Source organism: Moschus berezovskii, chromosome 3 (genome assembly GCF_049115385.1).
Source record: "Moschus berezovskii isolate FMDL1 chromosome 3, NW_MosBer_1.0, whole genome shotgun sequence".
In the NCBI taxonomy this organism is placed as follows: Eukaryota; Metazoa; Chordata; class Mammalia; order Artiodactyla; family Moschidae; genus Moschus; species Moschus berezovskii.
This window is the reverse complement of record NC_142462.1, coordinates 72,485,537-72,512,555: the sequence shown is the minus strand read 5'-3', so window position 1 is coordinate 72,512,555 and position 27,019 is coordinate 72,485,537. Positions and strand designations below refer to the sequence as shown.

At 35.5% G+C, this 27,019-nt stretch overlaps 1 protein-coding gene across 3 annotated transcripts in view; it reads left to right on the top strand.

The window, feature by feature from the left end:
- The window catches only part of BBS9 (Bardet-Biedl syndrome 9), a 491,843-nt gene that overhangs the window by 196,859 nt on the left and 267,965 nt on the right, over nt 1-27,019 (top strand). For 2 of the 3 annotated variants that reach the window (XM_055420896.2, XM_055420895.2), the window contains exons 11-16: nt 2,873-2,949; nt 6,192-6,245; nt 15,515-15,617; nt 17,314-17,418; nt 19,555-19,569; nt 26,364-26,504. In XM_055420896.2, coding sequence (XP_055276871.2) covers nt 2,873-2,949; nt 6,192-6,245; nt 15,515-15,617; nt 17,314-17,418; nt 19,555-19,569; nt 26,364-26,504 — 495 coding nt within the window. The remainder of the gene's footprint in view (nt 1-2,872; nt 2,950-6,191; nt 6,246-15,514; nt 15,618-17,313; nt 17,419-19,554; nt 19,570-26,363; nt 26,505-27,019) is intronic. The other variant, XM_055420898.2, reaches the window with a different exon arrangement.

The window sequence follows — 27,019 nt, the reverse complement described above, 5'->3', positions numbered from 1 at the left end:
CCAATCCCAAAGAAAGGCAATGCTAAAGAATGCTCAAACTACCGCACAATTGCATTCATCTCACACGCTAGTAAAGTAATGCTCAAAATTCTTCAAGCAAGGCTTCAGCAATATGTGAACCGTGAACTTCCAGATGTTCAAGCTGGTTTTAGAAAAGGCAGAGGAAAAGGTTTTAGAAAAGGCTGGGCTTGAAGAAGCACAAGCTGGAATCAAGATTGCTGAGAGAAATATCAATAACCTCAAATACGCAGATGACAACACCCTTATGGCAGAAAGTGAAGAGGAACTAAAGGGCCTCTTGATGAAAGTGAAAGAGGAAGGTGAAAAAGTTGGCTTAAAGCTCCACATTCAGAAAACCAAGATCATGGCATCTGGTCCCATCACTTCATGGGAAATGGATGGGGAAACAGTGGAAACAGTGTCAGACTTTATTTTTGGGGGCTCCAAAATCACTGCAGATGGTGATTGCAGCCATGAAATTAAAAGACGCTTACTCCTTGGAAGGAAAGTTATGACCAACCTTGATAGTATATTAAAAAGCAGAGACATTACTTTGCCAACCAAGGTCTGTCTAGTCAAGGCTATGGTTTTTCCAGTGGTCATGTATGGATGTGAGAGTTGGACTGTGAAGAAAGCTGAGCACCGAAGAATTGATGCTTTTGAACTGTGGTGTTGGAGAAGCCTCTTGAGAGTCCCTTGGACTGCAAGGAGATCCAAACAGTCCATCCTAAAGGAGATCAATCCTGGGTGTTCATTGGAAGGACTGATGCTAAAGATGAAACTCAAATACTTTGGCCACCTCATGTGAAGAGTTGACTTGTTGGAAAAGACCCTGATGCTGGGAGGGACGGAGGGCAGGAGGAGAAGGGGATGACAGAGGATGAGATGGCTGATGGCATCACTGACTCGATGGACATGGGTTTGAGTGAACTCCGGGAGTTGGTGATGGACAGGGTGCTGTGATTCATGGGGTCACAAAGAGTAGGACACGACTGAGCGACTGAACTGAATGTGCATATGTATTATTTATGTTTCTTGTTTATTTCAGCACTCTATGGCTTATTCATAATATTTCATTATATACTATAAATGTTTTTGAAATTATGGAATTTTAAGTTGAAAATAAAATGAACATGGTAAAAAGCAATTCAAACAGTACTGAAAGCAGAAAACCCAGGTCTTTCTTCTACTAGAGTGTTTAAATGTAACCTTTATTAATAGTTTCGTGTATTGTGTAAGAAAGTTTTCTGTTTATATAATTGTTTTTACACAAATTTGTGTGTATTAGAGACACTGTACTACATCTTGCTTTTTTAGCTCAATAGCATACTTGGAGTTCTTTCCTTGTCGGTGTATAAAGATGGATATCACTCTTACTTAACAGTTTTGGGTTTTGGACAATTGCACAGTATTGATAATACCATAACTTAGTTAACTATTTCCCTATTAACAGAAATATAACTTAGTTTAGGCTGTTTTGTTTTTGATAATTACCAGCAACAGAGAAACCCCTTGGACATTAGTACTGGATAAATGTTTGAAAATAGAATTTTTAGGTCACAGGTTATGTGAATTTTACGTTTTTTTGGGTGAATTTTACATTTTGATTTGTTGTTGTTGTTCAGTTGCTAAACTGTGCCCAACTCTTTGCAACCGCACAGACTGCAGCACGCCAGTCTTCCCTGTCCTTCACTATCTTGTAGTTTGCTGAAACTCATGTTCATTGAGTTGATGGTGGCATCCAACCATCTCATTCACCAACTTTTCCTCCTGCCTTCAATCTTTCCCAGCATCAGGGTCTTTTCCAATGAGTTGTCTCTTGGTATCAGGTGACCAAAGTATTGGAGCTTCAGTTTTGACATCAGTCTTTCCAATGAATATTCAGGGTTGATTTCCTTTAGGATTGACTGGTTTGATCTCCTTTCTGTCCAAGGGACTCTTAAGAGTCTTCTCCAGCACCATAATTCAAAAACATCAATTTTTAGCACTCAGCCTTCTTTATGGTCCAACTGTCACAACCATATATGACTACTGGAAAAACCATAACTTTGAGTATATGGACCTTTGTTGGCAAAGTGATGTCTATGCTTTTTAATATGCTGTCTAGGTTGATCATAGATTTTCTTCCAAGGAACAAGCATCTTTTAATTTCATGGCTGTAGTCACCATCCACAGTGATTTTGGAGCCCAAGAAAATAAAATCTGCCCTTGTTTCCATTGTTTCCCCATCTATTTGCCGTGTATGTGTGTGTATGTGTTAGTCGTGTAGTGTGTCCAACTCTTTGCGACCCCATAGACTGTAGCCTGCCAGGCTCCTCTGTCCATGGAATTCTCCAGGCAAGAATACTGGAGTGGGTTGCCATTTCCTCACAAAGTGATGGCAAACGCTCTTAAGATGTCATAATCTTAGTTTTTTGAATGTTGAGTTTTAAGCCAGTTTTTCCACTCTTCCTCTTTAACCTTCATCAAGAGGCTCTTTAGTTCCTATTAGCATTCTGCCATTAGGGAGGTATCATCTGCATATCTGATGTTGTTGATATTTCTCCCAGCAGTTATAGCCAATTTACCCTCTTGGGTTATACTCTTTTGGGCTTCTAATAGTAGCTAAAGAGAGGGAATTGCAATTCCTAACATAGGTCAGTCAGTGGGTCACATCTTAGCTCATATCTTTGGGAAAAAAGACAGTCTTTCTTTACAGTAATGGAGAGGGGAAAGCTTTTCATTCTGTATTGCATCATTTTTTTTTTCAACTTGTGAATACATTTATGGGATTGTCTTTTGACATAAAGTATAGATAAACCTTAAAACAACTTTATATAGCAATTTTTACTTTATGATTAAATATCTTTTTTTTTTTCTCTTAAAATTACAGATGTTTGGCCCCTGAATGAGAGAGAAGATGACCTGAAAATCTCTGCCATGGTTTCTCCTAACTTTGATTCAGTATCTGTAGGTGTATTTGCAGACTTTAAGAGGGTTTATGATAGTGGTGGACTCTGATATAGTGGAATCAGATTGTATTGGTTTAAAATCTGGGTCTCCAGGTGGAAACTTCAGGGAAGATGAGTTTTAGGCCTTGTTACTTTTTAGAAAAAAACATTTCTAGCATTTCAGTGTGATAACAAATTTCTTTGGCAGGATTTCTATCTTAAAAAAGGGGAAGGGAAGGGGGTTTGTCAAAGAGGTTCTTACCATTACTCTGAATCTCCCTACTTTATTTTTTCAAACTTTTTCAGTACTGGAGTATTGAGATAATCCTACTCCAGATGAATAATACCGAACCCACTACATTTTCGTTGAATGTTCAATGAGAAAATGTTTATGGAAGGCATGACTCAAAGTTTGATAATTTATAGTCTTTAATATATTACAGTGGCTGTGGTGGGAGAGTAGTTTAAGAATAAAGAGTTGGGCCAGGAATTACTTTTTCTCCCATTTCTATTTGTGTGACCCAGAGCAAGGTATTTAATTTTTTGTCTCAATTTTATCATCTGTAAAATGGTAATAGTAATAGAATCCACTTTGCTGAATTATAATAATTAACTAACAAATCATTATAATAATATTCATGATCATCAACCCCACCACAGCCGTCACCGTTCCAGTTGTCTCGTGTGTGCTCAGTTGCTGAGTCATGTCTGACTCTTTGTAACCCTATGGACTGTAGCCTGCTAGGCACCTCTGTCCATGGAATTTTCCAGGCAAGAATACTGGACCATTTCCTTCTCCAGGGGATCTTTCCTACCCAGGGTTCAAACCAATGTCTCTTGTGTCTCCTGCGTTGGCAGGCAGATTTTTTACCACTGTGCCACCTAGGAAAATTGACTGCCATTTCCTTAATGCCAGTCACATAATGGGTGTTCAGTATATATTTGCTCTATAAATGAATAATAAAGCTGAAAAACCAGAAAGGGGGACTGTCCTTGGTTACATTACCTTATCTCTTTGTTTAATCTTCTTTAAGCACTTGTTAGATTATGGTTGGTTTTCTCTCACTGCCTGAAGTCAGGCCAAAATCTATCTAGTTTATCTGTGTCTGTACCAAAGTTGATCAATTTAGGCAAGTGATCAGATTCACTCGTTTTACTGTATATGAGATCTATGTCATATAACTTTGCTTAGAAAATGACTTTGATTTTAAGTATCAGAACACAATATAGTGAGTAATTCCATAGCTTTTTAAAGAATAAACTTAGTACAAACAGCCAACCCAAGTTGTGATAAAAATTGCATTAACATTGACAGTATAGTAAGTTGGATATTCTTTTTTTTAAAAAAAATTAGGACTATATATGAAAGAAACATTCACTCAGTTGAGTCACATAGTAGAGGTACTGTTCTAAACATTGGATATTCAGCACACCATTTCTCACTCTACCTGAAGGGTGTAGTCTGAGTGGAACTTTTCTGCTTAGTTAGCTGACAAATGTACACACATTTTCTTGCCTTGGAAATGATTCTTTTTTTCCTTTGGGAAACTTATACTTTTTTTCTAGGTTTTTCTCTTAGACGTAGGCTATTTGAAATGAGGAATTCCCTTTCTGTTCTTTAGCAACTTTTGATCTTTGTAAGTAAAGGCTTTATGTAATAGCACTGTATTTTAATATGTATTTCCCTACTGGTAACCTGAAGTGCTTTTTCCTCTAAACTAGTTATCTCTTTCCAGCTCCATTTCCCCCATCTCACAGTTCTTTTCCTTCTTAAGCAAGGAAAGGATTCTTGAGAGTATCATATTCGTCTCATTGGAAAACATCAGTCCAATGATTTATGTGGCTTTGGTGCCATATTGTCTCCATATAGCTATTTCTCTCTGGCTATTTCATGTTTCTAAAGGACTTTTGTCCTTGAAATATCAAGGTGATTAGGCATGGATTGAAAAGAGCGAGAAACAGGAGATGTTGGTTTCTTTTCTAGATTTGTCGACAGCTAAATGTAAAACATTTCCTGGATTTTAAGTAATACTAGAGCAAAAAGCTTGGCTTAATATTTTATTCTCAGTCATTGTTGCGAAAGCACACTTCCAAAAAATAATATAATTTGTGCTAGACTGGTGTCTTTTATAGAAGAGACAAATGTCGCTATCCTCTCTTCTTGATTGAGAAGTTGAATCAGAGTTCATATACAGTTTCCTATGGAATCATATATAGGATATGAATATCCTTACTCTTAATTATGCTGATGACCATGACATCATACTGATCCCCACTGCTTCAGTTCAGTTCAGTCGCTCAGTCGTGTCCGACTCTCTGCGACCCCATGAATCACAGCATGCCAGGCCTCCCTGTCCATCACCAACTCCCGGAGTTCACCCAAACTCATGTCCGTAGAGTCGGTGATGCCATCCAGCCATCTCATTCTCTGTAGAAGAGGCTTAATTTTTCTCAGTAAAATCATTCCAAGTAGGCTAATTTAAAGTACAATGGATTTATTCATTGGTTGGATAGAAACTTTATGATCATAATTGTTCCCTTAGGAATCTATGTGGGTATTATTAGAAGATATGTTACCTTTTGATCTTTTTCTGTCATATAGTGACCATATTTTCCTCTCAATCTACTGCTCCAAAAAATAAGTTAAAAATTCTAGGGAAATATTTGCTCTATTATATTCTGAATTCTTTAAGAGATAGGACCAGGTAACCCAGGCTGATTCTCAAAGAGTGAAAGAATTTATGATATGTACTAGTAAAAAAAAAACAAACAAACTGCTACTTTTGTTTTTTCTAGATGTAAGGCCACTCAATCTTTATATCATTAATTACATGCCTTAGATACATATTATTAATTAGAATAAAGCATACCTTTGGCAAGTTAAAAACACAAAGACCTAAAAAAATGGCATAATGTTTACATAGAAAATATATAGAGGTCTTGTTTTATATAATATAAAGGATGAATTAATAGAATTAGTTTCCATTTTTAAGGAAACTTGGCAGTAGTTTGATAATAAAGTATGTGAACTTTTCTTCCCTTTTTTGGTGGGTGTGTTTTTTAATATTAGTTCGTGACTTTCCAAATGAAGCCATCCACAATATCCAGTAATTCTTTTAGTCTGTCATCAGAGTGATAAATCCGTTTTGCCTTTCTTTTTTAGTGGTGGGAAGTATATGTCAAACCCACTGTGTTTACTTACTGGTGTATAGTACTTAAACAATTCTTTCCTCCCTTTAATTTTCAATTCTGTGTTTACAGCAAGCTACTGATGTTGAAGTGGGAGCTGACTTTGTCCCTTCAGTCACAGTGAAGGTATTGTACCGTAGTTCTAGGCTCTAATGTGCAAGCAGTATCATGCATTTCATCACATCTGTCATTGTTGTCACCCTATAAGTAACATATGGAAATGTAAAAGAAACACTTGGTGGGCAGAAGAGCTAATGCACATTTTTCCAAAGAGGACATCAAAATGGCCAACAGACACATGAAAATATGCTTAGCATCACTGATTATCAGGGAAATGCACATCAAAATCACAAGAGATGTCACTTCACAACTTAGAATGGCTATCATCAAGAAGACAAGAGACAACAGGAGGATGAAGATGTGGTGAGAAGGGAGCCCTTAAATATTGTTGGTGGGAATATAAATCGATCCAACCAGTATGGAGATCATTTGGAGGTTCCTTAAAAAATTAAAAAAAAAATCTTCTGTATGATCTAGCAACTCTACTTCTGGGTATAAATCAAAGGAAATGAAAACAGTATTTCCCATGCAATATATACACTCTCAGGCTTATTGACAGTATTATTCACAAAATAGCCAAGATATGGAAACAACCCAAATGCCCATCAATGGTTGAATGGATAAAAATAAGATATGGTACATTTACACCCTAGAATATTATTCAACTATGAGAAGGGAGGATATCCACAACATGGGTGGATCTTGAGCACACTGTGCCAAGTAAGATAAGATGGACAGAGAAAGACAAGTACTATATGATATCACTTATATGTGGGACTCTGAAAAAGTTAAACCTGTAAAAACACAGGGTAAAATGGGCTTGAACTGCAGGAGATGTGGGTTTAATCCCTGGCCTTGAAAGATCCCCTAGAGGCAGAAATGGCAACCCATTCTAGTGTTCTTGCTGGGGTAATCCCGTGGACTGCAGTCCATGGGGTCGCTTATCAGGAGTTTGGGTAGGGTTAAGAATGATGATTTGAAGGGAATACAGGAGTACACTTGTAATGAGTAGTAAATAAACTATAAATATCTGATGCACAGTGTAATGAATATAGATAATAATATTGTACTATAGTTATGTAATGTGATAAATATCACTGGATTGGCAATCATATTGGCAGTGTATAAATGTATCAAAGTAACGGCTATGATCCATAGGGTCGCAAATTGTCGGACACGACTGAAGTGACTTAGCACGCACAGCACTGTGCTGATTTAAGTTTGCACAATATGACCTTAAATATGCACAATATGACACATTAAATTTATTAAATTAAAAAAAAATTTCTTGGTTAAAAAATTGAAAAAAAGGAAAACCCAAACACTTGACATTTGTAAGTTTTCCTTAGCCTTGGAAAGTAAGTAGATAACCTTTAGCATTTCCTACAAATATAAAACTAGTATTTATAGCAGTATGTATATAATAAAAATTATTATGACTTATTCCTACCTTTAATTAAATGTGTAGTATGATTTGGAGTTATTTTTTAGAAACAATATTTAAATATACTAAAGGAATTGTGTCATCACATTCATAGTAGACTGAGCAGTTCATTTCAGTATTATGTATATATACTGGGGAATCATAGGAATATTAATAATATCTTTCTTCTATGTGTGTGTTTGAAAAGAATTCCCAGCCATCTATCTGCCATAATATTAGCTTTAAATGGATGTATTTATAGTAGGAAAATACTAAACGAAGAAGCCACAGAGTAGAGTAGTGACAAATTAATAGTGCCCCCAAAATACAATGTGAACGATGTGGTTTTGGTTAAGATTTTTAGTCCTGCCATTGTAGAATTTTAGAACTAGGACTCAAATGTAGAACCCTCTTAAGGCATTTAGATTAAAGTGTGGTAATCAGTCAGCACATTATTAAGCTGAAAATATTTATCACTGCCCAGACATTGGAGCCAGGGAAAGTTGTGGATCTTGGCGATTTGCTAAGTTAAAACTTGGACGGGACTTTATATTTTCTTAGATTATGGGTTGCTGTCCTTGGAGGAGCTTGACAGGGCACCAGGCTTTACCAATTGTGTTCGCTTACACTGGACCCAGCGGGTGGCCCAAGTGTGGGGATCTTTGGTTGAAGCTGAAGGGAGCCCAATCTTATAACTGTTTCCTAAGCTAATTTTTTTGGATTCTTGCCACTGGAAACAAGGGTGGTCTTTTCCCAGCTTCCCTTCCCCCTATCCAATCAAAGGCCTATCTCATTAATACTTCTGAGTCTGGAAAAGCTTTAGTGGCAAGAAATCAAACATTTAAGATAAAAAGCAACAACCCTGCAGTGTTCCAGGAATGATCTGTAGACTTTTGTGTAGGGAAATCCCTTTTATATCTATCTACTGATATTGTTCTGACACATACATATAATAATTCAGGAGCATGTTGTAAATTTCAAAATGAAATCTTGTACCTAAACCAGATAACATTGCTCATGCTAATTTTTCCCCCAACTGCTAGTTATTGCTATAAATAAATACACCTTTCCCTCCCATGCAGTTCTTAGGCTTTCCTGTGTAACAGCCACCTTCAAATGATGGCGTGACACTACTGGAAATTTCTCCTTTACTATGGGAATTTAACTGTGTTTGAGAATGAGTAAGTTACACTCTCTTCCTTATTGCCATGATAAAAGAATAAGAAAGAATGCGATACTCTAGAGTTACACAAAATCAGCTTGACTTTCACGGCGGACACCATGAATTCCTGTTTCTGCCTTACAGTTCCTATACAAATTTCTGTTATAAATCTCTCCTTATAGCCTTTAATAACAACAGCAGCCAAAATATATAACCATACAAGTTTCCGTCATAATAAATCCTGTTAATTGAGAAAATTTTTCCGTCCATTCCAAGTGAATGAAGATGTGGCTACCTTGAGTATGTGTGCATGATGCGTGACCATCTATTCCAGGCAACCAAGGCAGAATGGTGGTTAATACCTGGCCTTTGGAGTCATGTTTATATATCTAGGATAAAAATTTGGTATTATATTTCCTAAGGATCATATTTTATTTTGTTAGAAATGGAAAATAGCATGGAAAACGCTCATATTCATGTTTCATATTTTCCCCTTAATATTCTATAATTACTTTTCTCTTAAAATGTGAGGTTTATGATCTAGCCAAGTCTTTAACTTTTTTTTTTTTTTGGCTCAAACACAACTCTTCTTTGTTACTGTGGTTATTTTTGTCACACATCATCTTGATTCACATTTGAAAGTGCCTAGTCCATTGTTGGGATTCAATAAATCTGTGTATGAGAGTTATCACCTTCTATCTTCCATCTAAACTAAATGCAGACACTTGTAACATTGTATGGTTGTTGTCTAAGTATGCATTGTTATAGCAGAGTCAGAATGTCTGCCACTTTAAAAGTGGCTTATTACTACTTTAAGGATTTTTTCGTTTTCATTTTTAAAACTAAGCTCTCGTGAGACCTTCTTGGTCATTCTTTTCGGCTCACTTGCACATATTGGCTTGATGGCGTGTTTTTGAGTTTCTCTGAACCTCTATTTTTAAACTGTAAAATGGGGGAACTTTTTCATTTGCAGTTATTTTGATTCTTAACCACAGCTAATTAAGAGCATGGGCTCTGGACTCTGACAGACAGAAGTTAAATGGTGGTTCTTCCACTTATAATCAGAGTTGCCTTGGTCAAATTATCTAGCTTCTCTGAGCCACATTTTTCTCTTATGTAAAATGGGATATAGTGATAGATAGTATCTGTTTCACAATGTCGTAATGGGTAAATGAGATAATACACACAAATTATTAGCTTGCTTCCATGAATATAGAAAGCTGCTAATGGTTATTATCATTAATTTTATTTAAAGTATATGTACAGACAAGTATGGCAAAATGGTTGTCTGAGGAGGCCTTACAATAGCTAAGAAAAAAAGTGAAAGGCAAAGGAGAAAAGGAAAGATATACCCATTTGAATGCAGAGTTCCAAAGAATAGCAAGGAGAGATAAGAAAGCCTTCCTCAGTGATTATTGCAAAGAAATAGAGGAAAATAATAGAATGGGGAAGACTAGAGCTCTCTTCAAGAAAATTAGAGATACCAAGGGAACTTTTCATGCAAAGATGGGCTCAATAAAGGACAAAAATGGTAAGGACCTAACAGAAGCAGAAGATATTAAGAAGAGGTGGCAGGAATACACAGAAGAAGTATACAAAAAAAGATCTTCATGACCCAGACAATCATGATGGTGTGATCACTCACCTAGAGACAGACATCCTGAATGTGTCTGTGGGCCTTAGGTCAAGTGGGCCTTAGGATGCATCACTGAGAATGAAGCTAGCGGAGGTGATGGAATTCCAGTTAAGCTATTTCAAATCGTAAAAGATGATGCTGTTAAAGTGCTGCATTCAGTATGCCAGCAAATTTGGAAAACTTAGCAGTGGCCACAGTACTTAGAAGAGGTCAGTTTTCATTCCAATCCCAAAGAAAGGCAATGCCAAAGAATGCTAACTACTGCACAATTGCACTCATCTCACACTCTAGCAAAGAAATGCTCAAAATTCTCCAAGCCAGGCTTCAACAGTACATGAACTGTGAACTTCCAGATGTTCAAGCTGGATTTAGAAAAGGCAGAGGAAGCAGAGATCAAATTGCCAACAGCCGCTGGATCATCGAAAAAGCAAGAGAGTTCCAGGAAAACATCTACTTCTGCTTTATTGACTATTCCAAAGCCTTTGACTGGGGGGATCAAAGCAAACAATGGAAAATTCTTAGAGATAGTAATACCAGACCACCTGACATGCCTCCTGAGAAATCTATACGCAGATCAAGAAGCAACGATTAGAACTGGATATGGAACAACAGACGGGTTCCAAATAGGAAAAGGAGTACGTCAAGGCTGTATATTGTCACCCTGCTTATTTAACTTCTATGCAGAGTACATCACGAGAAACGCTGGGCTGGATGAAGCACAATCTGGAATCAAGATTGCCAGGAGAAGTATCAATAACCTCAGATACGCAGATGACACCACCCTTACGGCAGAAAGTGAAGAGCTAAAGAGCCTTTTGATGAAACTGAAAGAGGAGAGTGAAAAAGTTGGCTTAAAGCTCAGCATTCAGAAAACTAAAATCATGGTACCTGGTCCCATCTCTTCATGGTAAATAGATGAGGAAACAGTGGAAACAGTGACAGACTTTATTTTTTTTGGGCTCCAAAATCATTGCAGTTGGTGACTGCAGCCATGAAATTAAAAGACACTTGCTTTTGGGAAGAAAAGCTATGACCAACCTAGACAGCTTATTAAAAAGCAGAGACTTTACTTTGCCAACGAAGGTCCGTCTGCTCAAAGCTATGGTTTTTCCAGTAGTCATGTATGGATGATAGATTTGGACCATAAAGAAAGCTGAGCACTGAAGAACTGATGCTTTTGAACTGTGGTGCTGGAGAAGACTCTTGAGAGTCCCTTGGACTGCAAGGAGATACAACCATCTTAAAGTCCATCTTAAAGGAAATCAGTCCTGAATATTCACTGGAAGGAGTGATGGCTGAAGCTGAAAGAAATTCTAATACTTTGGCTACCTGATGCAAAGAACTGACTCATTTGAAAAGACCCTGATGCTGGGAAAGATTGAAGGCAGGAGGGGAAGGGGACGATAAGAGGATGAGATGGTTGGATGGCATCATCGACTCAATGGACAAGAGTTTGAGTAAACTCTAGGAGTTGGTGATAGACAGGGAGACCTGGCATGCTGCAGTCCATGGGGTCGCAACGAGTCGGACACGACTGAGTGACTGAACTGAACTGACGGTCCAGCATGAAGGTGTTAGTTGCTCAGTCGTGACACCTTCTACTGTAGCCTTTTTGCGACACCATTGACTGTAGCCTTAGAGCCTCCTCTGTCCATGGAGTTCTCTAGGCAAGAATACTGGAGTGGGTAGCCATTCCCTTCTCCAAGGGATCTTCCTGACCCAAGGATGGAACCTGGTCTCCTGCATTGCAGTCACATTCTTTACTGTCTGAGCCATCAGGGAAGGATTATTATTAATTAAATATTTAAATTATATTCTGTTTCTTTAAAGGAATAGCCATTAGAAAGAATGTTGTCTGTAGTACTTGCATAGTTCTTCCTGTAATTACCGTTTCAGTTCAGTTCAGTCACTCAATCGTGTCCGACTCTTTGCGACCCCATAAATCACAGCACGCCAGGCCTCCCTGTCCATCACCAACTCCCGGAGTTCACTCAAACTCATGTCCATCGAGTTGGTGATGCCATCCAGCCATCTCATTCTCTGTCATCCCCTTCTCCTCCTGCCCCCAATCCCTCCCAGCATTAGAGTCTTTTCCAGTGAGTCAACTCTTCACATGAGGTGGCCAAAGTATTAGGGTTTTACTAAAAAGGTATTTACTAAAAAGGAGAAGGCAATGGCAAGCCACTCCAGTACTCTTGCCTAGAAAATCGCATGGACAGAGGAGCCTGGTGGGCTGCAGTCCATGGGGTCGCTACTAGTCGGACACGACTGAGCAACTTCACTTTTCACAAAAAGGTATTATGAATTTTATCATAAATTTTCAGACATCATTAAGGAAGCTTTTTTCATGGTATACAAATTTCCCCCCATACCCAGGGCTCATAAAGTAAAATCTGAAGGTTCATTGTTCATTTGCTGTAATTATTTTCATCAGTTATTGTCCTTTAAAATTTTTACTTTGCAAGTCAAAAATTTTATATTTATTTTTACATGGTACAGAATACACACATCAGTTAAAACTAATACTTTTACTGAATCTAATTGTATATGTATAGTGTTTGTAGGCCAGTTATACTTGTATATTATTTTTCTATCTGTAGTTTCTATATATGTGTGTTTGTGTATGTGTATGTATATATATATATATATATATAATTAAGGTATAGTTGATACATGCCTTTTACCTAAGAGAAAATTAAAAATATCTTTTCTTAAAAATTAAGTATGCCCTTGCTTGTGCCCAGTCACTAAATCATGTCTAACTGTTTTGTGACCCCCCTGGACTGTAGCCCGCCAGGATCCTCTGTCCATGAGATTTCCCAGGCAAAAATACTTGAGTGGGTTGCCATTTTCTTCTCCAGGGGATCCTTCCAACCTAGTGATTGAACCCAGGTCACCTGGATTGGCAGGCAGCTCTTTATCACTGAGCCACCAGGGAAGCCATGCCCTTGCATTTTGCTAATTAGTAGTGAAATGAATCTGTCTTGTATACTATAGCGGCAAGACTGAATCGCCCCAAGGCAAAAAAGCCATGTAGAAGAGAGCTTCTCGACTCTGGTTTTACCTTGGTCTTACCTGGGGAACTATTAAGAAAAATACCAGTACCCAGGTCTGCCCCCAGAGATTGTGACTTAATTGGTCTAGCAACACTACCCGGCTAGTGACTGTAATAAATCTGGCTTACCATGTGGATAAGCTTATCCAAAGGAGATGATTCAAAGAGGCTTGGATTTTTAGGAGACAAAATCCAAAGAGAGAATATTCCCAATGGAAGCCATATCCTTAAGCTTTTTCTTTGATTCCCTTAGCACTGTGGCCCAGCAAAGATCTTTGGGCCTGATGAATTCCACTGATCTTTCTCTTAAGGGGGAGTGAGAGAAGGCCTGTCCGTCTCAATCCATACTCACCCTATTTCTGAGGCAATCTATTGCCCCAGAATTCTTAGCTATTACTAAGAGCACCAGTTTGGAAATACAGCCAGCTTAGAAATGTAGTCAATTTTTCAATATTGCCATTCTTTGATGTTTTCTAGAGTAGTTATGTCAGCTATTTTTGTGTTAAGCCATAGAAAAAAATGTAGTATTTAAACTACATATGTATTTAAACTAGTAAATACTTACCTAGTAAGGAAATCTTTAGAGAGCAATTAACTTCTGAACAAGGTGATATACTGATACTAGATAAAATAAATAATTCATGATGCCACATCTATGTAAAGAAGAATTAACACATATAATATTTTATGATGTAATTATTCACCAGACATGAGGGGAGATTTTTTGGGTCTGCTATTGATAGAACATTTTTAATAGCTTTATTCAGTTATAATTCACATACTATGCAATTATAGGTCCATAGGGTCGCAAAGCGGAGAAGGCAATGGCAAGCCACTCCAGTACTCTTGCCTGGAGAACCCCATGGATGGAGGAGCCTGGTGGGCTGCAGTCCGTGGGGTCACTGGGGGTCGGACGCGACTGAGAGACTTCACTTTCACTTTTCACTTTCACACATTGGAGAAGGAAATGGCAACCCACTCCAGTGTTCTTGCCTGGAGAGTCCCAGGGACGGGGGAGCCTGGTGGGCTTCCGTGTATGGGATCGCACAGAGTCGGACACGACTGAAGTGACTTAGCAGCAGCAGGGTCACAAAGAGTCATACATGACTGAAGTGACTTAGCATGCATGCATGCACAGAATGATCACCACAGTTTAATTTTTGAACATTTTTGTCCCCCCCAGTAAAAACCCCGTATTCCTTAGCTGTCACTTTCTTTTCTCTCCACACCCCCACCTTCAATCCTACTACCATCCCCAAGCAACTGCTAATCTATTTTCTATCTCTGTAGATTTGCCCACTCTGGATATTGCACATAAATTGCATCAAATAGTATGTGGTCTTTTTGGAACTGGCTTCTTTCATTTAACATATTAGCAATGTAATGTACCCATGTTGCAGCATGTGTCAGTACTTCATTTAGTTTTATGACTGAATAATATTTCATTGCCTGGATATTCCATATTTTGTTTGTCACTTCATCAGTTTACGGACACTTGGGTTGTTTGGAATTTTGGTTATTGTGAATAATACAGCTAATACATGTGTACAAGATTTTGGGTGGACATTTGTTTTATTTGGAATTATGAGGTTAGATGATAAAGTTATGTTTAATTTTAAAAGAAACTGTCAGACTTTTTCTTGGTTAGCTATACCATTTTACATTTCCATCAGCAAGTGATGCAGGTTCTTGTTTCTCCACATTCTTGGTAACACCTGTTTTTATTATAGGTAACACCTTTCTGATTACTGCATTTTAATGGATGTACAGTAGTATTCCAATGTGGTTTTACTTTGTATTTCATACAGCGATTTTGAGCATTCTTTCATATGCTTGTTGTCTATTTGTATATCTTCTTGGAGAAAAAGTGTTCAGTTCCTTTGCCCAGTTTCTAACTGGGTAGAACTTTTTAATCTACTACTTATGTTACACATTATGTTTTGTGATAGCTCAGTTTTTTCTTAGATGGTATTTCTCTAATTATTTTTTAGTAGTTGTAGTATTCTATCAATTTGGAAAAAATGTAATTTTCTGTTAATAGCAATTTCTATTTTCTCAGGTCACACTGAAGAATCGAGTGGCATTGCAGAAGGTCAAATTATCAATCTATGTGCAACCACCTTTAGTACTAACTGGTGATCAGTTCACCTTTGAATTTATGGGTAAGTGTTTTCTTTTGGCTGAAAGTCTATCATGTTGTGAGGTTTTTTTTAAATTAATTTTTTTTATTAGTAGATTTATTTCATGGTTATATTTCTTATCTGAATATATCAGGTATTTTCCTGAAATCAATGTGTTGTTTTGCTTATATTTCCCCTCTAAACATCAGTCATGGACATTCAATGAATGGCTGTTGAGCCATAGTAATTACAGATTTTCAAGCAATTTTCTTGACTAAATGGACCTGCAATTGTACTTAATTACTACATTTTGGAAGAATTTTTTAATGGTGTTTCTCTAGTGAGCTATTTATTGAGTCACTAGAAAGAATATTTGTTAGCTTTGGAGTGTGGCCTGAATTTTAATTTTGGCTCTGACACTCAAGGGTTTCCCTTGTTGCTCAGCTGGTAAAGAATCCGCCTACAATGTGGGAGACCTGGGTTTGATCCCTGTGTGGGGAAGATCCCCTGGAGAAGGGAAAGGCTACCCACTCCAATATTCTGGCCAGAAGAATTCCATGGACTGTATAGTCCATAGGGTTGTTAACAGTTGGACACGACTGAGTGACTTTCACGTTCACTTTCTAACACTCAGTGTAACCATGGGCAAGCTACTTTGATAATTGTATGGAATCTCAGTTTTTTTTAAATTTTTTTATCTGCATAAAGGGGATAATGATATCTGTCTGGCAGAACTATTTTAATTTGAATTTAATCAGAAATTGATTAGATTTAATTAGAAAATGAATCTATGTATGATATCTGTAATAACGGTTAAAATAGTAGACAGATAATAAATGACAACTGTCTGATAGAGTCTCTCTTACCACTTACATCCAAGTTGTCATTAGTTCTGAGAAAATGACTTCTGAATTGTCTTTCAACTCTTTTTCTGTTTTTCTTTATGCCACTGTTTAGATGGGAACCCTATGTTTACCCATAAAAATCACGAACATCTCTTTTTTTTTTTTCTTTATATAACTAACCTTTACCTGAGTGCCTGGCAGATAGTGCAAACTCAATAAGTACTCATTGAATCAGTGAATGAGTGGTTAGTGATTGAGGTAAACTTGTAGGTGGCATCTTACTTTATCTGTAAAATTTTCACAGTACTTCCAAGTTGTCTTTCTAAAACATTCTGGATAATTAATGTTTTCCAGTTGAAAACTTTTTATAGCTTTCTAATACATGTTGGAGGTCACGTACATGAATATGGAAGGCTATGTACAATCTGCTAAGTTTCTACAGTTTTAGTTACATCCATATCCAGTTCCCTCTTTCATTTTCTCCTGCAGTCTGTGTTCTAGCCATGATAAAGCACTATTTCCCACTCCCAAATTCTCTTTCCTTTCGTGTACCTTTTTCTTTGTTCATCCTGCCTGTTCATCTGAGTAAAGAGAGGCAGTGGTGTGGAATGGTAGATACACTTGTTCTGGAGTCAATTCCTACCTCTGTCTTAACTATATGACCTTGGGCAAGCTTTTTAATCTCTGTCGCCATTTTCCTCATGCACCAAAAATGGGGATAATAATGGTGACCACCATGTAGGGTTGTTGTGAAGATTAAATGAGTTAATCTATGCAAGTGTTATGTAAAATGCTTAACACAGTAGCTGGCATGCAGTGTGTGTCTAATTTCAGTTGTTATTGATAATGATTGCCTAAAATTATGTAACATATTATTTTTACATTGCTTATAGCACCGGAGATGACTAGAACTGTAGGCTTTTCCGTTTATCTGAAAGGAAGTTATTTACCACCTGAATTGGAAGGAAATGCTGTTGTTTCTTATTCCAGACCAACAGGTAAACATATAGTTCACAGATTTATAAGCCTAATAATCACTTCTTTTAAATTATTGGAGTTGTGGGTTAAATGTCTGTTTAAGATGGGAAAACACATTAAATTAAATATTATTAAAATATTTATTTATTAAATATTATTAAAAGAAAAAATATTATTACATAGTGTTAAAAAATATCTGTCCAAGTTACTTTCATGTGTTATGAATAATTAGTAATAAGTCTATTCAGCTGATTTCTATATGTAATGTTTGAGTCTATCTTTTCAATTAATAGTGAATATGATATATTTTATTCTCACTAAAAGAATGTTATCTAGTCAGACTTCATGTACTTGAGCTAAACAGAAAAGCCTAGTCTGAATTAGTAAAAATTGCCATATAAGTTACTCTAATATTAAGGCAGTCTTTAGAGTTTCAGACACTGCTTTAGTGATTAAATGAAACTCTTCAGTATCTTACGTGTTAAAATACTTAAGAACAGGATCTGTATTATTTCAAGAAACTGATAGATCAAAAAGTTCTCTTTAGACCAGTAGATATCCAGTTATTATAAATTTCAAGTTGGATTCAATTTTATAGTTTCTTTGTGTGTTTTTGTATAGTGAATTTTTCATAGTAACAGTTTGACAATTAGTTGATTGATAAATAATAAATAGTCGTTGCTTTTTTTAAAAAAGTTTAAATGTAGTGTAACTGATAGGATATTTCAGCAATGTTGCATTCATGTTTTTAAGCATTTCTGTACAGTTGTCTTAGTTTTAAAAGCCTTAGAGTTGCCATATTCATATTTTTTCTATTGATATCCACTTTGGTTACTTAGCAATATTTTTATGTAACTGTTACCCTACCTACTGTGCTAATGAGGCACCTTGGCAGTGTTTTTAAAATTGTAGTTCTTATTTTGTCTCGGTGAATTTTCTGGTTTATGCATTGACAACTCTATTCTTGGAGGTGTTTTTTTTTTATAACTTTAGTACATGTTTTCAAAATCTGTTTCGTCTTTGTAAATAATTTTATTTTAAATTATAAAAAATCATTTTTATCCAGAAGTGGCCTCTTTAACCGTTTACCTTTATTTTCAAAATATGAGGTAGTGTAAATATTTTATGTTTAAGCAGCTTTGAGAAAGCTGGCTTAAGAAAGAAATACAAGACTTCTGTAAGGGATCAAGAAATGATGGACAGTTTAGTTGGATATTTCTGAAAAGAACATTGAAATGTTCAGTGAGTTGTGAAATAAAAAATAGGACATGTTGGCTGAAATCTCTAGATAATTTATCATTAATTGAACATCTCAATAATCATAGGCATTATTATACTTTTTATCTTTGTTACTTCTTGAAAATTTAGTTGTAAAGACTGTTGATGCTTTAATTCAACTAATTATTTCATTTATCTTTAAGGAAAAGTAGTTGAAAATAAATTTAAAATAAATAAATGGAATACCTAGCAAGTAGAAAAAAGCTTAAAACTATGCTATAAAGTTATTAAATCATTTGGTGAGCTTATGGTTGCACATACCATTTTTAGCTATTATGCTTTTGTAAAGATGGAATTTGAAAGATTATAAATTATTACTAAAACAAAGAGCATAGACAATAATTGGTTGAAAGCTAATTAGAAATTAAAGTAAAAACAAGTCTATAAAAGTGAAAGAATGCCAAGACAAGCTGGAAAAAAAGACATTGTTCTATAATAATATCTGCTAATTAAAGTTATAATAATATAAACAAGGCTAACTGGAAATATTAATTATATGTGTTTGCCTTTAGCTCATTTTCTTCCCCCAAAATTCATGTAATGTTCTTGATGTCATTTACATATTGAATCTGGTTTGTTTTTGATTAGAGCATATATCTTTACCTCTTTTTGGCACATTTATACTGGAATAACACCCTCTCATGGACTTGTGAGAATGGAAGAGCAAATATATTGTTAGATTTCAGTTATTCATATTATATTCTTCAACTGAATTGGCTCATATTAATTGGAGGGCCATTTAAGTCATCTGTATGAATCTTTAAAGTTTAATTTATGTTTTAAGCAGATGTGCATTAAATTTGTGCTGTAATTTTATGACAGATAATTTGTTGTTTTCTTTCTCCCATATCCCTTTTTGCATTGCCTCTGATGAATAGAGCGAAATCCTGATGGTAAGTGAAAAGATAATTTAGAACAAAATGAATTTCAGAAGTGAAATTTGGTGAGTAATTGAATTGTGGTATTATCTCTTGAATGAATTCTTTTTATGGACTGCTGTTTTGACTCTCACATCCTCTTTAGGGTGATTCAGTGCCTTGATTTGGCTACAGAGAAGACAATACATGTTTTTATAATAGACACTTGTCATTCATTATTAGTTGTTTCAGAGTCATGAGAAACAATGAAACCTCATGACATTTTTGAAGAAAACCAAAGCTGTCATTGACTATGTCTGTAAGTTACTCGTGATTTGCCTGTATGCTCTCTTAGTTTACTTAAAAAGAGTAAAGAAAACAATTCTGAATTCTAAATTGTCTGATTCTGTATACCCCAAAAGATTCACCCCTTTCTCTGATCAGAATGCCATGTGTACTCAGTCTATGGGCCTATTCCTTGTTTTGTTTAGAATTGGTTCAGTTCAGTTCAGTTCAGTCGCTCAGTCGTGTCCGACTCTCCGCGACCCCATGAATCTATTATCAAGAATCTGACCCCTTGAACTTGCCTGGGTCAGTGTTGTCACTGTTTTGTCTTCTCCAAATCCTCTGTTTATGACTTGGCTATAATACTCATCATAATATGAATTTCATTGTTTATTCCTTAGGTCTCCCTAGTCGGTTTTTGAGCTCTTTGAGAGCAGGGTTCAAATCCTTGAATTGTGCAGTATTCTGATTACATGGGAGGCACTCTAAAAGTATCTTCTACTTTGATTATTTTTCTTTGTAGACACAGACTTAATGGGATGGTATGTCTTAGTTTATTAGCCATTTTAAGGTTAATATTAGATAATATTAATTGGTAATATTAGATAAATAAGATACTTAATGGCCTTAATTACTCATATAGTTGTGGTGGTACTGACAACCTGAATTGCATTAGTGTCTGGAAGGTGAAAATTTATTTATATTATAAATATTTTAATAGACATAAGCTTTTAGCTTACATAAAGTGTACTTGTCAAATTAGAGTTTGGGTTATTAAAAATATTAATAATGAATGTTGACATTTTACTTAGCAAGGTTGAATGTAACTGATAAGATTTTGCAATAACTTTTAGGAAATTCTGTATTTTTATTTAAATTATTTATTTTGAGTTTTTAAAAAAATCTGTAAAGGTTATTATTGAATGTAATTTATTCCCTTTTACTATAAATTCAGATCAAACTATGAGAAAAAAATCACAATATATGGAAATTTTAGCATTTCAATGCAAAGCTAAAGCCAGTTTGAATAATCTCTTATGCTATATTTAAAAATTTTAGTTAAGCTTCAAGAGTAGAGTTGAAATATTCAGCTTCACCTAGTTCACAAAAAAATAATATGTTGCCACTTAGATCTTACTTACACACAAAGCTTCACATTTCAAAGACTGTTCCATTTTATTGACCTGATCTGTTCAGACCGTATTGCAGATAAGCAGTCCTGCTTTTACATGTGGAAAAAGAGAAGCAAATGAGGTTTTATGTTGTCCCATAAGAGTTAGTCTCCATTATTTCTGCATTAAAGTTACATGACATGGGCAGTGTAAAACATGACTGCCGATGGAGCACAGTACGTAGCCAGACATAACAGGAAGGGATCAGGGAAGTTCTGGCTACCAGACTTTGCTACTGCTTTCGGGCCTCTTGTTTTCAATACGAAATGACTCTAGCAGGCCCCTGGAAAGAGTTCTAAAGGCATTATATAGATGTGTAATATATAGTTATTCTACTCTGGTATATAAGTTCTTTTTCCTTTTTTTTAAAGCACATTTGGCTTTCCTCTTGACAGTGATACTGGTCTCTTGGGTGTGCCAGGGGTAATTAGAATTTTCTTTCTGGAAAAACTGTTCTGTCAGGAGTGATTTTGATGTGAATTTTGTCTCTAAGTGTTAAATAATTTTGTGATTAATTGCACCATAGTACTTGCGACTATCCATTTCCTCTAGTAAGCTAGCAGGGGAAGTGTTTGAAGGAGAGGTGATTGTTAAAAAACTGTAGAACAAAGTCAGTCTGATGAGTGAGTAGGCCAATATTTGCGTATTACAAATGGCCAAATTTTCTTCTCTCTCAGCATTATACTCAGAGAGTTGAATAAGCCAAAAAGCCTGTTTTGCCAACAAAATATTGCTGATGGTAGACGATTAGGGCAAGTTAGGCTCTTTCAACTAAGCTGAAAGCTACCCTACTAGCAACTTTGGAAAGTCTTCAAATACGTATAATTTTTTCCTTTCCTTATTATAGATACACATATGCATACCCTCACACATACACACATCTCTGGCTTCAGGTTCTTAGGAACAATTATAGCCTGAAAAGTAATTGGTAGACAAATTTACATTTCAAGTTTCTTAAGAAAATGTAAACTCAATAGAAATGTGCCTCTGATAAACCCCATGTTTAAATACTAGACATTTTATTTTGAAATCTTTAGGTTTTAATTTGATGGGAAGTATTATAAAATACTGGCTTTGTAATTTTTCTTTTTAAAGATTTGGTTTCCTTAAACTTATTTCTAAAGGATTTCATATTCTTTTTTTCTTCCCTAATGGTAAAATTTCTCAAGCTGCCATCATTTAAAAAATAGCCACAATCATTTTATTAAGTATGTGTCATCATTTTTCAAAGTAATGTTTTCCAAATGTCCTATGAAACAGGTTTACAGTTCTTGGAGAGAAAAGAAATTCTGGAGAGGTTCTACAAATCTTAGCAACTGCTGACCATTGCCCTAGTGTGTGATATTGTCATTAACTGACTTAACTGAACTATGAATTGAGTTATAATGTCTATTACCCTTTTTGGGTTTATTAGTGCTTGCAATCCATTTGTTTCAATTTCTGAAAACGTGTATATACCACTAGTTTCTTTAGCTCTGGGTTCTTGGGAGATTTAGGGCAATAATCTTCAAATATATGTAAGTAATGTAAAGCTAGGGTTGATCATGCTTAATTTTGTTTTACCACAAATTCAATCACAGTTTTAGCAGTATAATTTTAAAAGAGTGTTTACAGCTAAATTTTATTTGAACAATTAGCTCAGACTTGGTTGAAAGTACGTCGGTGATGGCTTCTCTTTGTGCATGTAAAGAATTGTCAGAAGATGAAGTGGTTTATTCCCCGTTATTCTATTCATTTAAAATGAAGGAAATGGAAATAGGCTTTAGTTTCCTGGTTCTTTCCAGATTGCATCTATTAATTGAGGCTGTAATTTATATATTGTAGAGGAAGCATATTAGTAGGTATATTTTCATAATTTGGGGATGTATGGAATATATGAAGTTGGAAAGAATAATACTTTGTGATATTTTTTATGGTGATATTGATAGTTGTGGTTTGAGCAGTAGCTTAGATCATGTTACCATAATATTTTGAGTCAAAACATTTCATCACTGTTAAGTACAAATACACATGCCTCTAAAACCTCACAAAATGTCAGGAAATAATACCCTGGGACTCTTCTGAGGAGACACCAGCTATAATTTGCATCTAGGATTCCAGGAGAAGTGAATTTAACATCTGTTGGTTATGAGCAAAAAATGAGCTATGTAAAATTTGATGGATAATAGATTATATTGAAGAGAATGACAAATATGCTCCACATGCTCTGAAAAAGTATTTAATTGACCTCATATATCAATATGTTTGCCATTTTTGATGATATCTCACTATTCTTGTGAATAAGTAGTACTGAAAAGTGTACTCCCAGCTTGGTTGTAGAATAAAACCACACAACTCCAATTGGCATTAACAGAGTATATTGCTAATTCTAGGAATCCTACTTTGGGATCATGTCTCCAAAATTTCCTTCTTCTCCTTTCCTACTTTTAAGCTGCTCTCTGACTCCACTGTAAAGAAATAAAGGAATTAAAGTGTGGATCCATTAGGTAGAGTAGAACATTTTAAGTCTTCCCTTTTTCTACAGTAGTTTACTAAGATATAGGTTTCTGTATATTATTTTTTTTATCATATCCATTCAAAAATAGAATCCTAGATTAAAAGGAGAAAAAACTAAAGTTGTAGAATTGCTTTACTTGATTTATTAGTAGAGAGCCTAGTTTGCTTTGGTTGCAGTTTCATTTTTTATAAAAATATTAAAAGAAATGGCTTTTAAAAACTTTAAATTCTGATATAAAAATCTTCATTGTTATTTATTCATGAAATTGCCTATTTCAATATGCCTCTATACTTTCTGAAAAAATTTGAGAATTGAGTGATTGTGTAAACCTTTCAAAATACTTTTTAAAAGTGATATGTAAAGTTAAATGAATTGGAAAAAATTAATTTGTATGAAAGTAATATTCTCTGATTAAAAGGGATGTTGAGCATTTTTTCATGTGTTTGTTAGCCATCTCTATGTCTTCTTTGGAGAAATGTCTGTTTAGTTCTTTGGCCCATTTTTTGATTGGGTCGTTTATTTTTCTAGAATTGAGCTACAGGAGCTGCTTGTATATTTTGGAGATTAATCCTTTATCAGTTGCTTCATTTGCTATTAATTTCTCCCATTCTGAAGGCTGTCTTTTCACCTTACTTATAGTTTCCTTTGCTGTGCAGAAGCTTTTAATTTTAATTAGGTCCCAATTGTTTATTTTTGCTTTTATTTCCAATATTCTGGGAGGTGGGTCATGGCGATCCTGCTGTGATTTATGTCAGAGAGTGTTTTGCCTACGTTCTCCTCTAGGAGTTTTATAGTTTCTGGTCTTACATTTAGCTCTTTAATCCATTTTGAGTTTATTTTTGTGTATGGTGTTAGGAAGTGTTCTAGTTTCATTCTTTTACAAGTGGCTGACCAGTTTTCCCAGCACCACTTGGTAAAGAGACTGTCTTTTCTCCATTGTATAATCTTGCCTCCTTTGTCAAAGATAAGGTGTCCATAGCTGCGTGGATTTATCTCTGGGCTTTCTATTTTGTTCCATTGATCTATATTTCTGTCTTTATGCCAGTACCATACTGTCTTGATGACTGTGGCTTTGTAGTAGAGCCTGAAGTCTGGCAGGTTGATTCCCCCAGTTTCATTCTTCTTCCTCAAGATTGCTTTGGCTATTCGAGGTTTTTTGCATTTCCATACAAATTGTGAGATTATTTGTTCTAGCTCTGTGAAAAATATTGTTGGTAGCTTGATAGGTATTGCATTGAATGTATAAATTACTTTGGGTAGTATACTTATTTTCACAATATTTATTCTTCCAATCCATGAACACGGTATATTTCTCCATCTATGAGTGTCCTCTTTGATTACTTTCACCAGTGTTTTATAGTTTTCTATGTACAGGTCTTTTGTTTCTTTAGGTAGATATGCTCAACATCCCTTTTAATCAGAGAAATGCAAATCAAAGCCACAATGAGATACCATTTCACACCAGACAGAATGGCTGCTATCCAAAAGTCTACATGCAATAAATGCTGGAGAGGATGTGAAGAGAAGGGAACCCTCTTACACTGTTGGTGGGAATGCAAACTAGTACAGCCACTATGGAGAACAGTGTGGAGATTCCTCAAAAAACTGGAAATAGAACTGCCATATGATCTAGCAATCGCACTCCTGGGCGTACGCACCGAGGAAACCAGAATTGAAAGAGACACATGTATTCCAGTGTTCATCGCAGCACTATTTATAATAGCCAGGACACGGAAGCAACCTAGGTGTCCATCTGCAGACGAATGGATAAGAAAGCTTTGGTACATATACACAATGGAGTATTACTCAGCCTTTAAAATGAATGCATTTGAATCAGTTCTAATGAGGTGGATGAAACGGGAGCCTATTATACAGAGTGAAGTAAGCCAGAAAGAAAAACACCAATACAGTATACTAATGCATATATATGGAATTTAGAAAGATGGAAATGATAACCTTGTATATGAGACAGCAAAAGAGACACAGATGTATAGAACAGTCTTTGGGACTCTGAGGGAGATGGTGAGGGTGGGATGATTTGGCAGAATAACATTGAAACATGTATATTATCATATGTGAAATGAATCACCAGTCCAGGTTCAACGCATGATACAGGATGCTCAGGGCTGGTGCACGGGGATGACCCAGAGGGAGGATAAGGGGAAGAGGGAGGTGGGAGGGGGGTTCAGGAAGGGGAACGTACGTACACCTGGGGCGGATTCATGTCAATGTATGGCAAAACCAACCAATATAATATTGTAAAATTAAAAAAAAAAAGAAAAAGTAATATTCTTAATGTTGATATGTAAAATGACATGAAGTTTATTAGAACTTCAGTAGGACAAATTCTGCTTTCATGCTCATAATTTATTCAAATTGTTAATTCTACTTTGAATCTTCATTAAATAAAAAAGCTAAAGATTAAAAGATTGGGAAGATAGAGAAATGATTAGATATGGTCATACAGAGTATTCTTGATATAAACTTCATATTCTTTGCTCATTTTAGCTGATAGTCTTGGATTAGGACTAGAGCTTTGAAGGTCTTAAAGAGTTTAGTAATTGAATATAACTGCATATAATGTTTTTTATAACATTCAACTGAGTTTTTAAAAATGATATTATTATTAAAGGCAGAGCTTACACTTATGCTCCTTTTTAAGATTTTATTTTTGCCTTGTACCTTTGGATGATAATGTAAATACATAAATTATGATAATGCTTTCAAGTTATTTCAGTTGTGCTGGATGAAATGGTCAGGTAGCAAACATTTAAACTAAGATATGTTGCTACCATGTACTACAATTAGTGAAGTAGTACAGTTTTTTTCTTATTTGTCAAATTTATGAGTATATATTTCTCTCTTTTTAATTTCAGGTATTCCTCGAGTTAGCCAATGTAAGTTTAGACTTCCCCTGAAATTAGTCTGCTTACCAGGCCAGCCTTCAAAAACTGCAAGCCACAAACTAACTATTGATACCAACAAATCTCCAGTCAGTCTTCTCAGTCTCTTTCCAGGTAGGACTTTTGAAGTAACATGCCTGTAACATCAGAAATGTTAAGAATTTAGAATGGAATCCTTCATCAACAGGTAATGATAGGGTAATTATCAGATAATTGTTAAGTCAGAATTTAAAAATACCTCAAGGGTTTTTTCCTCTTGTTTGCCTGTTCAAAGGCGAATGGCTTATATCAACAAGGTAATAAAGTGTACCTTTTAAGTTTGATTAGAATTATTATAATCATTATTTTGCTTCTGAATACAGAAATGAAAACATCAAATGTTTCTTTTTAGACCGTGGGATTTTTTTGGCTTGGAATGTAAATATTTATTATTCATTTTTATGAGTTGGACACGACTGAGCGACTGAACCGAACTGAACTGAACTGTAGGTTTTTTAATATATCCCTTTTCTAAGCATATAAATATTTATTATTCATCTTCATTGTAGGTGTTTGGAGATGTACCTTTTAAAAGTATATTCTTAGGCTTCTGAAAAGTAATCTCTTAAGTAGGTGTTTGTGATTCTGCT